Raw genomic sequence first — 12,273 nt, forward strand, 5'->3', positions numbered from 1 at the left:
GCCATCTTACAAAACTAAATCCTTCAAGTCTGCAAAATCTCAAGTGAAATAAACAATGTTCACAATAAACTAATTATTGAACACGCAAATTTATGGCAGAATAAGTTGAACTGACTTCAAATGTTGCCTTGGATACCACAAATCACTTGGCAACAATGTGCAGGGCAGTAACAAGAGATGATGGCTGGTGGCCTAAACTCACTATTCGTTAATAAGTCAATAAAAGTTTGCTTCCAGCAAGTGCACAGGTATTCTGTCTGATGGCATCAGAGGGGCTTGCCACTGAGAGGAAAGGGGAGCCATTATGGTCTCATCTCCTTTGCCATACTGGTGGAAGGCTTAGAAAAGTTAATGCCATTAACTACCCTTAGTTGAATAGGACTATACGGAAATAAAGTAAAAATTTTTAAAAAATCAAAAAAGGAAGAGAAAATGTTATTTAAAAAAACAAATAAACGTAACAATAAAAACTTTTCTTGGTCCATTTTAACTACATCATTTATCAGTCATTTATGGTTTAGTCAAACAAATACAAAAACCTCAGAATTTAACAGCCTATTCCTAAACACTGGAGCATATTCAGACTTGAATTTGAACTGGAAGCCTGTCACCTGAAGTAACATTCACTCAGTTTGATATGTTATTGTTAATAGTATTTCAAAACAGATTGCAGTTTATCCTTCTGTTGACCATAGTAAGTTTCACTCCGAATAAATCCTCACGAATGCTTGCAAACCTGTAACTGTTGAATGCAACATGAAAGATATAATATGATTATCCTAAATTGGATAATTTAAATCAAATTTACTTGCGGAATGAGTGGGATGTTTCAGTGTAATGCAGATAGCACTAAGTGAGGTAGTACTAGCTATATCACGATCCATTTCCACATTAGGCTTAGCAAAATACCAATCTCTAGCCTTGTAAACTACCTGTTTGATGTGATTAAGCTCCCCTTTGTCACTCAGACAAACATATGCACATTTAGAAAACAGGGAAGCAGTTAATACTTACCAGTGTAAAATTCCTACTACGAAAGCTGAAAAAGAAGCAGGATAAATAAAATAGTTTAAAACTCAACATTTAAGTTCTTTAAATTCTTTAATTTAGCAACATGTTTTCATCTTCTAGTGCTCAATATTTAAAAATTACATCATACCATTTATCTTTCTTTGTTACCCTAGATCTAACCTTAAAGACCAATCCTGTAAGCGGAATCTATTCACATTTGTTGGGGGTCAGTTGCAATACAACATATATAATATCTATGTACCTCATTACAAAAAGGACATTGGAGCCAAGGAAAGGGTGTAATATAAGTTTGCACAGATGAAATCTTATATAGTTATGTGGCTATGATAAGAAAAAAGGGTCCATTCTTACTAGAACAAAAATATTTAAGGGCATCTAACCAAAGTCTTCAAATTCTGAAAGATTTTCAGAAAATAGATAGCAAAACATTTAAAAGGCAATGGATACACACTTGAATTGGAATAATGTTATTATAAGGCTACAGGGAAAGAGCAAGGAATTGGGATTAGAGTAATTAGTTAAGAGTGGATGAGCAGACTTTAATAGGTTTGATGAGTTGCTGTAATTTCTATGCTGTTACATGACTACATTTCTCATACACGAGTACTATAACAACCAGCGTGTCAAAGTTCATGCTAGGCAGAACTATAAAGATCTCTAAACCCCCATTTACACTACAGTGAGCTGGATATCAACACTTAATTACACATTTGCCAACAAAATCCTTCTCTTGTGAATGCTCCCCCATCTTCTTCATACCACTTGCCCTATCCCTTGTGCATGAGGTCCATTCCTCTCTCGTGCATGCACGCGTAACCCATTCATATCTGTCAAGTTTCATTCATTCATTCATTCATTCATTAGGTTGAGCATTTAAAACCCATATCAGGACTTTGACCTTAAAGTCTAGGCTGTCACTCCACTGTCGCATTGCCAAATGTGCCAGATGAGACATTAAACCAAAGTCTTTTCAATAATAATTTAATAATAAACAATAATAAATTAGTCATTTTCAATCCACGACTGTTTGTGGGACACTGCTCTGCGCAAATATACAGTCAATTCACTTTACAGATATTCTGTGACACGCTTTTGAGACGTCTAGAAGATGTGAAAAGCACTATATCAAATGCAAGGATTATTAGTATTATTTTTAATTATTATTATTATTTTCTGCCTGTTCCAGGGAAGGTTAAAGATTGCATATCAATTTAAAATAAAGAACGGAGTTTCTCCTTGTGTCCTGGTCGACAGTCTCTGTCACAGCTAAGAAATTACCAAGAAACGCTTTGAGACATTTCAGCATTCCAAGTATATTACCAAATGCAGTGTTACTGGATTATGTATCATAATAAAATGATTTATGTAATTAAATATCGGATTATTTATTATATTACTTATCACACCATTTGTTATCAGATCATAAAACAACTTACCAGATCGTAAAATATAATTAGTTTAGTAGATAACATAATTTGTTATCACATCATAACGTTATCAGATTAAGTAAATATATATCCAGCGCCTTGGGACATCCTCCCGACGTGAAAGGCAAATGTACTCTTACTGTTGTATCAGATTAATTGCTATCAGATATTATTTGTTATCAGTTTATCTGTATGTTTTGAGTTGTGTTGACGACAGAAAGCTGTACATCAAATGCCAGGATTACTGGTACGGTTTATAAGTATTATTGTTACTCACTGTTATTGTAAGATTATTAATGATCAGATTACTTATTACTTATTATAAGTTTATCGCTTTTTTTTGGGGGGGGGTGAGGGGGGGGGGGAGTGAGGTGGGAAGCGATGCAGTGATTCAGTGAACACCCCCCACTCTCTCTATCTCTCACACGTTTGCACTGCCCGCAGCCGCTGGCCCGGCCCCGGGCTCCGCGCCGCTCTCACCCAGCAGGAAGGTGGTGCTCAGCCTGGTGAGCGCCGTGTCCGACAGGCCGAGGTGGCAGCGGATGCTGGTCACCCACTTGCCCGAGGCAGCGGGGCAGACGGTTCTGGTCCTCTGCGGCGAGCAGTCCCGCCTCTTGTCCCGCTTGGGGCTGTCTGATTTCCGGGAGCTCCTGAGGGCCCTGGCGCCGCACTCCCCGCGCTCCTCACGCGCCAGCCGACTGCCCTTGGTGGCGCTCCGGGTCTTCACCGCCATCTTGTTCGCACTTGCTGCCGCTTCTGGCCTCGGCTCGGCTCCCCCCTGGTTGGTTTGCTCGTGTTGTCTGCCCTCTCCCCCTGTCCCTGACTCCACTCTCTCTCTCTCTCACACACACACACACACAGACACTGCCCCGCCCGCCCCGCCCCGCCCGGGCCCCGCTTCACTCCGGCTCCTCCCACACCCGCACCGTCACCACGGCAACAGCGGCCGCCAACAAGAGTCGCACACGGACAAGAGGGTCCGCCTCCAGCCCCGCCTGTTTCTCCTTCAACTCCCAACACACCCCCCGTTGCCTCCAAACACTATCCCCTCTCCCCCTCTCCCCTTCTCCCAGCGCATCCCGCATTTTGCACAACCAAATCCGGGTACACATGCGCTGTAATTGAACTCGCCACAATTCCCGATGCTGGCAGTGCTGGGGAGGGTTGCTGGATTAATGGCTGCATTTCTCTGATGAGTGTTCTCTGATCTGCGATGTTGTTGTTGTTGTTGCTCAGCTTGTCGATGAACTCAAGACAGCGCAGAGGTGGCCGGGCACAATATCTGGTTTGCTTGGCCGAGGACCGTTTCGCCCACAAAATATGCAGTCAATGCACCCTACAGTGTAATAATAATAATATATTATTATTATTATTACAGTGTATTCTGTGAAGCGCTTCCGAGATGTCTCGAAGACGTGATAAGGCGCTATATCAAAATGCAACTATTGTTACTATTATTATTACCTCATCTGGAGACTGTCCCGGGAAATTGGGGCATCTGGTCGCTCTACAAGGTGTAATGACTCTATTTGTAGACGGATGTCAGCAGCCAATTTGCGCACAGCAATGTCCCACAAACAGCTATGAAGTGTATGACCAGTTTTATCTATGGACTGTTTTATGGGGATCAGCGAAGTGTCTTGACAGGGAGATGCCCATCACTATGTATCCAAACTAAATTAAGAATTCCATGCATCCCAAGTACACATGGAATTCCCAGAGATTGATTGTTGGAATGGAATGCGCACATTCCCTGGACGGACGGATCCTGCTTATCGAATCCTCGAAAGTATTAGGCGCAGATTGGCAAGAGCCAAGGCTTGAGGACCCCAGAGTGTGCGTTGGAGTACTGCTGGAGTGCTCTATTCCATTTGATATAAAGCACCTCATCACTGATCGAGTTGTCTTAAAGAGCTTCACAGTATTACTACAAGTGTAGTGACTGTATTTGTAGGTTGATAAGGAATGTTCATCATAGCAATGGCCCATTATCAGCCATGAAGGGATCAACTAATTTTATCTGGGGATTGTTGGCCAGGAAAGCATGAGAAACTCCCATCTTTTTTCAATTAGTGCCATGCTTCACTGGAGAAAATATGGGGAGAAAATTAACTTAAACAAGGGTAGCTTATTAGTGGCATACACTGTTTAGTCCAGAGGGTCACACAGGTCAAGAATCCCTGGTTATTCCCTGTTCTTAGCTGTGTCAGAGTGAGGGAAAACTCAAAGGAGTAATCCTCAAGCGGCTCCCAAATGTCTTGCAGCCAGTTCTAATGATATGGATCAAGAACTGGAAACAGACTGAACCAGCTAAAACCTCTAAGTTTGTCATTGATGACAAGTTTTACCATTGGTCGTCCAGCTAGGACTACCCTACCTACTCTGGATTGTTGGTTAGAACAGCAGAGACATTCCCTTCTTTTAAATCCACAGACAGATGGGACTCGGTTTAATGCCTCATCTGAAGAACGTTACCTCCAACAATGCATAGTTTCAGCCTAGACTATGAATTCAAAATCCTGACATGGGGCTTGAACCCACAGCCACAAGTTTGTTAAAGTACCTGATTAATGTGAAAGATCTCATTGGTTTTATTCTCCCAGTGTCCCGGGCAACAATAAATTGGTCATTCACTTCATTTGCCATTTGTAGGGCATTGCTGTACACAAATTAACTACAATGTCTGCCTACAAATAAATCATCGCTACACTTAACAATTCCATGTGTATGCTTTGAGGTGTTTTAATAACAATAATCCTTGCATTTGATATAGCGTCTTATCACGTTTTTGAGTCATCTCAAAGCACTTCACAGAATATACTGTAAAGCGAATTGACTACATTTTGTGGGCGAAAGGGTTTGACATTATAGGAGTTATATCAAACGCAAGGATTATTATTAAAAGTATCTTATCACTGGGGGATCCTCAATGTTGATTTTCAGACATAAACCATCGCATTAGAGCTTGTTTGGCAATGCAGACATTTGTGAACTGCTGCCTGAACATATCAGCACAGACATGAGCTTTTTACTTACAATCGCTCAACACACTATAACACACTATATTATCAGCAATGCACTGACAAATTGTCCTATTTTGTTTGATCTCCTAAACTGTGTTTTGTGGAGAAAATTCTATTCAGTAAACTTTATTTCTTTACATGAATTCACAGATTTCAGATGCATGAATTTCCATTCAATATCTCTTGATGTTTTCAACAAATAGTCTCAAAATATTAATTTGAAAGTCAGAGTCTTATAATTTATGTTTTGTGTGTAGTTTGCATTCATAACCCTATTCTGCTGCTGAACTCTTGTTATTTATTTTACTGTCAAAACTTCAGAGACATTTTACAAAGCTGCTCTATAGTAATCCTTGCATTTGATATAGGACCTCATTGAGACATCTCAAAGCGCTTTACAGGATGCACTTTAAAGTGATGTGACACTGTATCATATTAGTTCAAATGACAATGAGCAAAAGGATTGAGGTAAGTGGTAATTGGGGTCTAATATACGCAACAATTTCTAACTGGATTAAGAACTTCTTCTGGTAACGGGATAATTCCTTCTGACAATGTGTCAACCAGTGGGAACTCTGCTCTGAAAGCAGATAATGCCGGACAATATTCCCATGGGTTGATGAATCCTCACTTTACGTAATTGAGGAATCCTTTAAATATTCGACTCCACTGTCTTTATTGAGATGAGAAATGGAAAACACAAATATGAATAAAAGACACCAATTTTATAACAAACACAAAATTCACAATAAACCTCAATTTCTGTTACACTAACAAAATAAAATTCAAGCGTATCTGAAAGAAGCAGATCCAAATAAAGTGTATAAATAAATATCAGTGAGTTATAGTGCAATATCTTTTAGACTGAATGAAATGCACAAATGTGGTTTCCCTGATGACTTATTGAGTTTATCAGTTAGGAACTAAGACAAAAGGGTCAAAAATCCAGGGTACAAATGTTACAAATGTGGAGATATTCATAGTAACTAATCTTTATAAAATCCTTCTTACATTTCATCATTACTGTAACGCAATGCCAAATGAAGATGTTACAACAACAACTTGAATTTGTATAGTGCCCTTCGTGCAGCATAGTGTCTCAGAGTGAGACACAAGTGGTGGATCTGGATGCTGATCAAGGAAGGATGGGGATATGACTATAGACACAGTCAAAAACTTGGATCTTATGGTTATAGAAACAGAGACAGATATAAACATTCCCCGATAAATTACAACAAACATTTTAACAATGGAGATACTGGTATGCTTATAACAATCAATGTGAGCATTGACATTTTGAACAGCTGGTGTTGTCTGTAAGCAGATGCCCTAGTGTTGTTGCAAAACAGCTTTTCTTAAAAAATTGCTCTTTAGAGATGTTGCAAGTTTGAAGAAAGAGGAACCTCTCCCTAGATTGTCAAGGCCTGACAATTCTGGACTGCTGCTCTACAGTGCAATATGTTATCATTTCCTGAATCGTGTACCTTTCTTATCAACAATAGCCAAACCTGTTAGGTGTGACTTCTCCAGGCCCATCCCTTCCCAAGACCAGTAAACAGTGTGGGATGTAACTCCTTGTACAAAATGGTGTACGGGAAAAGGACCATCGGATAAGAATGGTGTAACATTAGCATACAGACTGACGTTTGCCTATAACAGACATTTATGGCCAAGAGTTGAATTAGCCGTAATTAAAGAAGGTTTTAGTTAAAGTTTGTGGAGTTCTGTAGCTCAGTGGTTAGAGCACTTGCTTTGCAAGCGAGAGACCCGAGTTCAATTCCAGACAGGGCGAAACCTTGGGCAAGTTTCCTTACTCCACACGCCTAATAATAATCCCTCCAAAACTAAAAAAAAAAAATTGGTCATTTTCAATCTACGACTGTTTGTGGGACATTGCTGTGCGCAATTGGCTTCTGCGTTCGCCCACAAATATACAGTCAATTCACTTTACAGTGTGTTCTGTGAAACGCTTTGGGACGTCCTCCCGACGTGAAAAGCGCTATATCAAATGCAAGGATTATTATTATTATTATTATTATTAAAGGAACATGTTGCCCATTGTATTTGTTTTCCAAAGTGCCATGTTAGAATGCCTGTAGCATTCTTCCTTGCTAACATTTTCCAGTCATAAATCATAGTGGTCTTAAAACAATATAAAATAACAATTCTACAGAGCAAAATAATTTTGTTCGTAGCTCACCTATTAATAACAGTCATTATAATAATAATATTACTAATAATATCCTTGCATTTGATAAAGTGCCTTATCACGTCTTCGAGACGTCTCAAAGCGCTTCACAGAATATACTGTAAAGTGAATACTACTGAAGGTTTTTACACTGATAGCATGAATTTTTGGTAGGTCACGGTATTAAGGGATATGGGGAGAAAGTGGGAAATTGGAAGTGAAAGGATTAGTTGAGGTACAGATCAGCCATGATCCAATTAAATGGCGGAACAGGCTCGAAAGGCTGAATGGCGTTCTCCTAATCCTATGTTCCCAATTTCTTTAACATTGCAAAAAAAAGTACAGGATTTCACTACGGCTTTAGCACTTGCTGCGGTATAACAACAACAACTTGCATTTATATAGTGCCTTTTATGAGGGGTAGCATTCCGGAGAGCTTCACAGTGGCGGAGTCTGACAATGAGCCAAGGGCAGAGGGAGGTGACCATTAGCACGATCAAAAAGGTAGGTCTTTAGGCATGATTTGACGATGGGGAGAGGGGGGACAAGGTGGAAGCATTAAGGGAGAGAGTTCCAGAGTTTTGGGGGTTAGTGGCTGAAGGCACTCCCACCGATGGTGGAATGGAGAGCACGAGGGACAAGTAGGAAGCCGGAGCCAGCTGAGTGGAGGCAGTGGGTGGTGGAGTGGGGGTTAAATAGGTGTCTACAAATATGGACAGTAGACGGCAAAGATTCTAGAGTGAATTCTTGGTCTCTGAGTTACCTGACCTCATTCAGGGCAGCAGTGTGACATTTGCTTTTAGCCTCTGAGTTCCAGAGGGGGAACCCCAGTCTTGGCTCCCACTTTGAATTGGTATCCATCCTGTTGGAAAGTGTGTCTATGTGTATGTGTGAATGCTGGAGAAGGGTAGGCAAGATCAGGTTCAGCTGCAATGTCCCACAGTTGAGACGTCTGCAAAGACTCACTGAAGGTCCATGCCTCGATGATGTATGAGGGATCATCTGGCAGTTCCCATGGAAGAGAGGAAAGAATACACAAATCAACATGAAATTACTTATATTCTGCACAAAATAAAGAGAAACATAGATGTACACAACAATCCTCCAGATTAATTGGCCATTCACTTCATGGCTGTTTGTGGGATTTTGTTGTATGCAATTTAGCTGCCGCACTTACCTACAAAAACATTCACTACATTTGACAGCAATTACTTGTGAAGAGCTTTGAAACATTTTAAATCTATAGACATTACATCAAAAAGCAACTATTATTATAAAAAATGAGATTATTCTAGAGTTACATATTTTCCTAATATAGATGAAACGAAGCATGAATGTGCAATCAAAAAGCAAGATTGATGTGCCACTCACTCAGGCTACAAATACAGCAGTGAACAGAAGGGCAATCATCCATGCAGCACTGATAGTGTATGTGTTTCTAATAGTATCTATGATTCCAAGCATATCTGCTGCTCTAAGATATTGGGGAAATGTAATGAAAAATAATGTGATTTAAGTAGCATAGCAATGCTAGTTCAAGAATTGTATGTAAAATATGAACAAAGTATTAATACTTATTTTAAGTATTAGCCCTCAGACCCTTCCTGATACCAACCTGTGATTTGGATGCTCATATTATTATCCTGATCTTTATTTGAAGCTAAATGATGTTATGCATTAGGTTGTATATAATTGGCCTCCAAACCACTGTGCTCAGTGTTTCATTATGTGCTCTCTCACTGGATGATTTATGCCTACAGGACTATAATTTATTGTTAAATGATTTATACTTTGCTTGTGGAACAACACAGACTGTAGGAGACAGAGCTGATGTCAGTGTAATTTCATATTACATATTTGACCCAAATATCATTCTTTGAATTTTCCAATCAAATCGACAGCCAAGACTCCTCTGTTCCAAGACATATCCACTAGATGGCAGACGACTCAAGACAATGCAACATTGTCCAGCATTGCCATCAAATGCTTCTATGTCTTTCCCTTGTCAAAAGATATTATTTATTTTTGCTGCACCTGTTTTGTTTCAGTGCCCTGTCTGTTTTAGTTAATTTTTTATTCAATGTAAATACAATATCTATCTGTGTGGAGTCATTTGGGAAGTAAAATCAGTCATCGGTTGCTAAGTTTAATTATTTCATGGCGTTGCTCATTTCTGAGATCACCTCAAAGTGTCTAGATAATAATAATAATGCTTACATTTGGTATAGCACCTTCCACGTTGGGAGGGCATTCCAAAGAGCTTCACAAGATGTATTGTGCAGTGCAGTGACTATTTTTGTGAGCAGACACAGCAACCAATTTGCACACAGCAATGTCCCACAAATAGCCATGAAATGAGTGACCACATTTATTTGGGGGGATTGTTAGACAGTACACAAGAATAAACTCCCTTCTCTTTTCAGATAAGATCTTTAACACCCATCTGAACAGGCAGATGGGGTGTTGGTTTAATGTCTCACCTGAAGGATGGTGCCTCCAACAATACAGCACATCCCTAGCACTGCACTGGAATGTCAGCTTAGACGATATGAGTTCAATGTCCCTGCATAGAACGTAGACCCCACAGCTTTCTGACTCAGAGGTGAGGATGTTATCAACTAATCTATAGGCTGACACACTGATCATTAAAGGGGCAGCAGGGTTATTGATGTTAATAATAATAATAATAATCCTTGCATTTGATATAGCGCTTTTCACGTCAGGAGGACGTCCCAAAGCGCTTCACAGAACACACTGTAAAGTGAATTGACTGTATATTTGTGGGCGAACGCGGCAGCCAATTGCGCACAGCAATGTCCCACAAACAGTCGTGGATTGAAAATGACTAATTTATTATTGTTTTTGGTTTTGGAGGGATTATTATTAGGCTCTGTGTGGAGTAAGGAAACTTGCCCAAGGTTTTGCCCTGCCTGGAATTGAACTCAGGTCTCTAGCTTGCAAAGCGAGTGCCCTAACCACTGAGCTACAGGACTCCACGTTCTGATGTGTTCACACAACGTGCAGAGCAGTGACAAAACTCACCAATGCAGTGATGTTATCCCATCAGTATTCCCTTCTGGCATTACAGTGCAGTATTTTCCCCATAATTTTAAGTGACTATTTTGTAGAAAAACACAACAGCCAATTTGCACACAGCAAAATCCAACAATCATCCACAAATGGCCAAGTTATCTGGAGGATTGTTGGCCATAACACCGACATGCTGACTATAGTGTAGATTTTGGGGCAAACTGCTCTTGGCTGGTTTCAGGTAATAACCTGACTGCAATCTCCCAATGTGTCAGCACCAGTCCTTTAAAAAACAGAGCATCAGTGGTGAGTAACTGATCCTCAACTTGGGAGAAGCAGTTGGTGACACAAGCCAATGTTATTTTGTACACTGGCAGCCTGTTGGTGGGATCTGAACAACAGGGTAACTGGGAATGATCTCATCTGTTTGATTTGGATTTAGGAATTCCAGCTTTCTTGGTGATATAACGTTGGTTCCTCAATATTAAATCAACTAGTTCAGGGTGAGGTGAGCTGACTAGAATTCAGCAAGCTGAGACATGTGTTAAGTGGCATGTGAGAGACCTGAGTTCTATTCCAGGCAGGGCGAAGTTTCCTTACTTGGGCAAGTTTCCTTACTCAACACGCCTAATAATAATCCCTCCAACAAAACAAAACAATAATAAATTGGTCATTTTCAATCCACTGTCTGTGGGACATTGCTGTGCGCAATTGGCTGCCGCGTTCGCCCACAAATATACAGTCAATTCATTTGACAGTATATTCTGTGAAGTGCTTTGGGATGTCTAGAAGACGTGAAAAGTGCTATATCAAATGCAAGGTTTATTATTATATTATTATATTATTATGTTACCAAACAACTCAACGTGTTTGCTAGATATGAGAAGATTTCCATACATTTTATTTGTGCTGCACATTAGCATTTTAGATAGATGGCATTGTGTGATGCAACACCAGCTGATTATTCTCTGGGGGAAGGGGTGGGAAAGAGGAGGGGGCTGGGATTTAAAGTGGTGTCTCCGTGAAGTTGAATTGGCTCCATGAACATGACAACTCTAGGATCGCTATCATTTGTTTTTTGTGTGTCAGAGCTGAGAAGTAGAACATCAAACAATGTTCCTGCTCTTGATTGCTATCATGATCATCTACTGGGAAGTTCATGTGTGGACTTTCAGCGAAGACAAAACAGTGCTTGGTGTGGTTACATAGCCTGTTGACACCTCTTGACTATGCTTAGAGTGAAAACTGGCAACAAGTCATTGTATCTGTGGACCTGCCTGAGTTTCTGCCTTGCAGTGTGAAATTGTGTGGGTAGGGGGGATTTTTCATCAATCACAATTACCAACTTACCCTTCATGCTTAGAAAGTTCAATAAGTAGATTTCCACAGTAGTAAGAATTAGCAAGGATATTTGGAAAGACATTAAAACCAGAATTATTGTCATCAAACAACAGTAACACCCATTCATTCCAAAGTGGAGCAGTCCAGATCCTGTTCTACATTACAAATAAATTGCTATAGGTTATTTATTCTAGGTGAGGGACCTAGATTCTGAACTTTATTTCCCTGATTG

The 12,273-nt window shown here is 40.1% G+C and overlaps 1 protein-coding gene across 2 annotated transcripts in view; it reads right to left on the reverse strand.

Moving 5' to 3' along the window:
* The window catches only part of dpy19l1l (dpy-19-like 1, like (H. sapiens)), a 52,644-nt gene extending 49,336 nt beyond the window's left edge, over positions 1 to 3,308 (reverse strand). For both annotated transcript variants that reach the window (XM_007900885.2, XM_007900886.2), the window contains exons 1-2: positions 2,940 to 3,308; positions 1,015 to 1,039 (exon numbers count right to left, since the gene is read on the reverse strand). In XM_007900885.2, the coding sequence (XP_007899076.1) occupies positions 1,015 to 1,039; positions 2,940 to 3,192 (278 nt within the window). In that variant the 5' untranslated portion in view covers positions 3,193 to 3,308. The remainder of the gene's footprint in view (positions 1 to 1,014; positions 1,040 to 2,939) is intronic.
* Between the last annotated feature and the right edge of the window lie 8,965 nt (positions 3,309 to 12,273).

The sequence above is a fragment of the Callorhinchus milii genome, unplaced genomic scaffold, assembly GCF_018977255.1.
Source record: "Callorhinchus milii isolate IMCB2004 unplaced genomic scaffold, IMCB_Cmil_1.0 Scaffold2, whole genome shotgun sequence".
Classification (NCBI taxonomy): Eukaryota; Metazoa; Chordata; class Chondrichthyes; order Chimaeriformes; family Callorhinchidae; genus Callorhinchus; species Callorhinchus milii.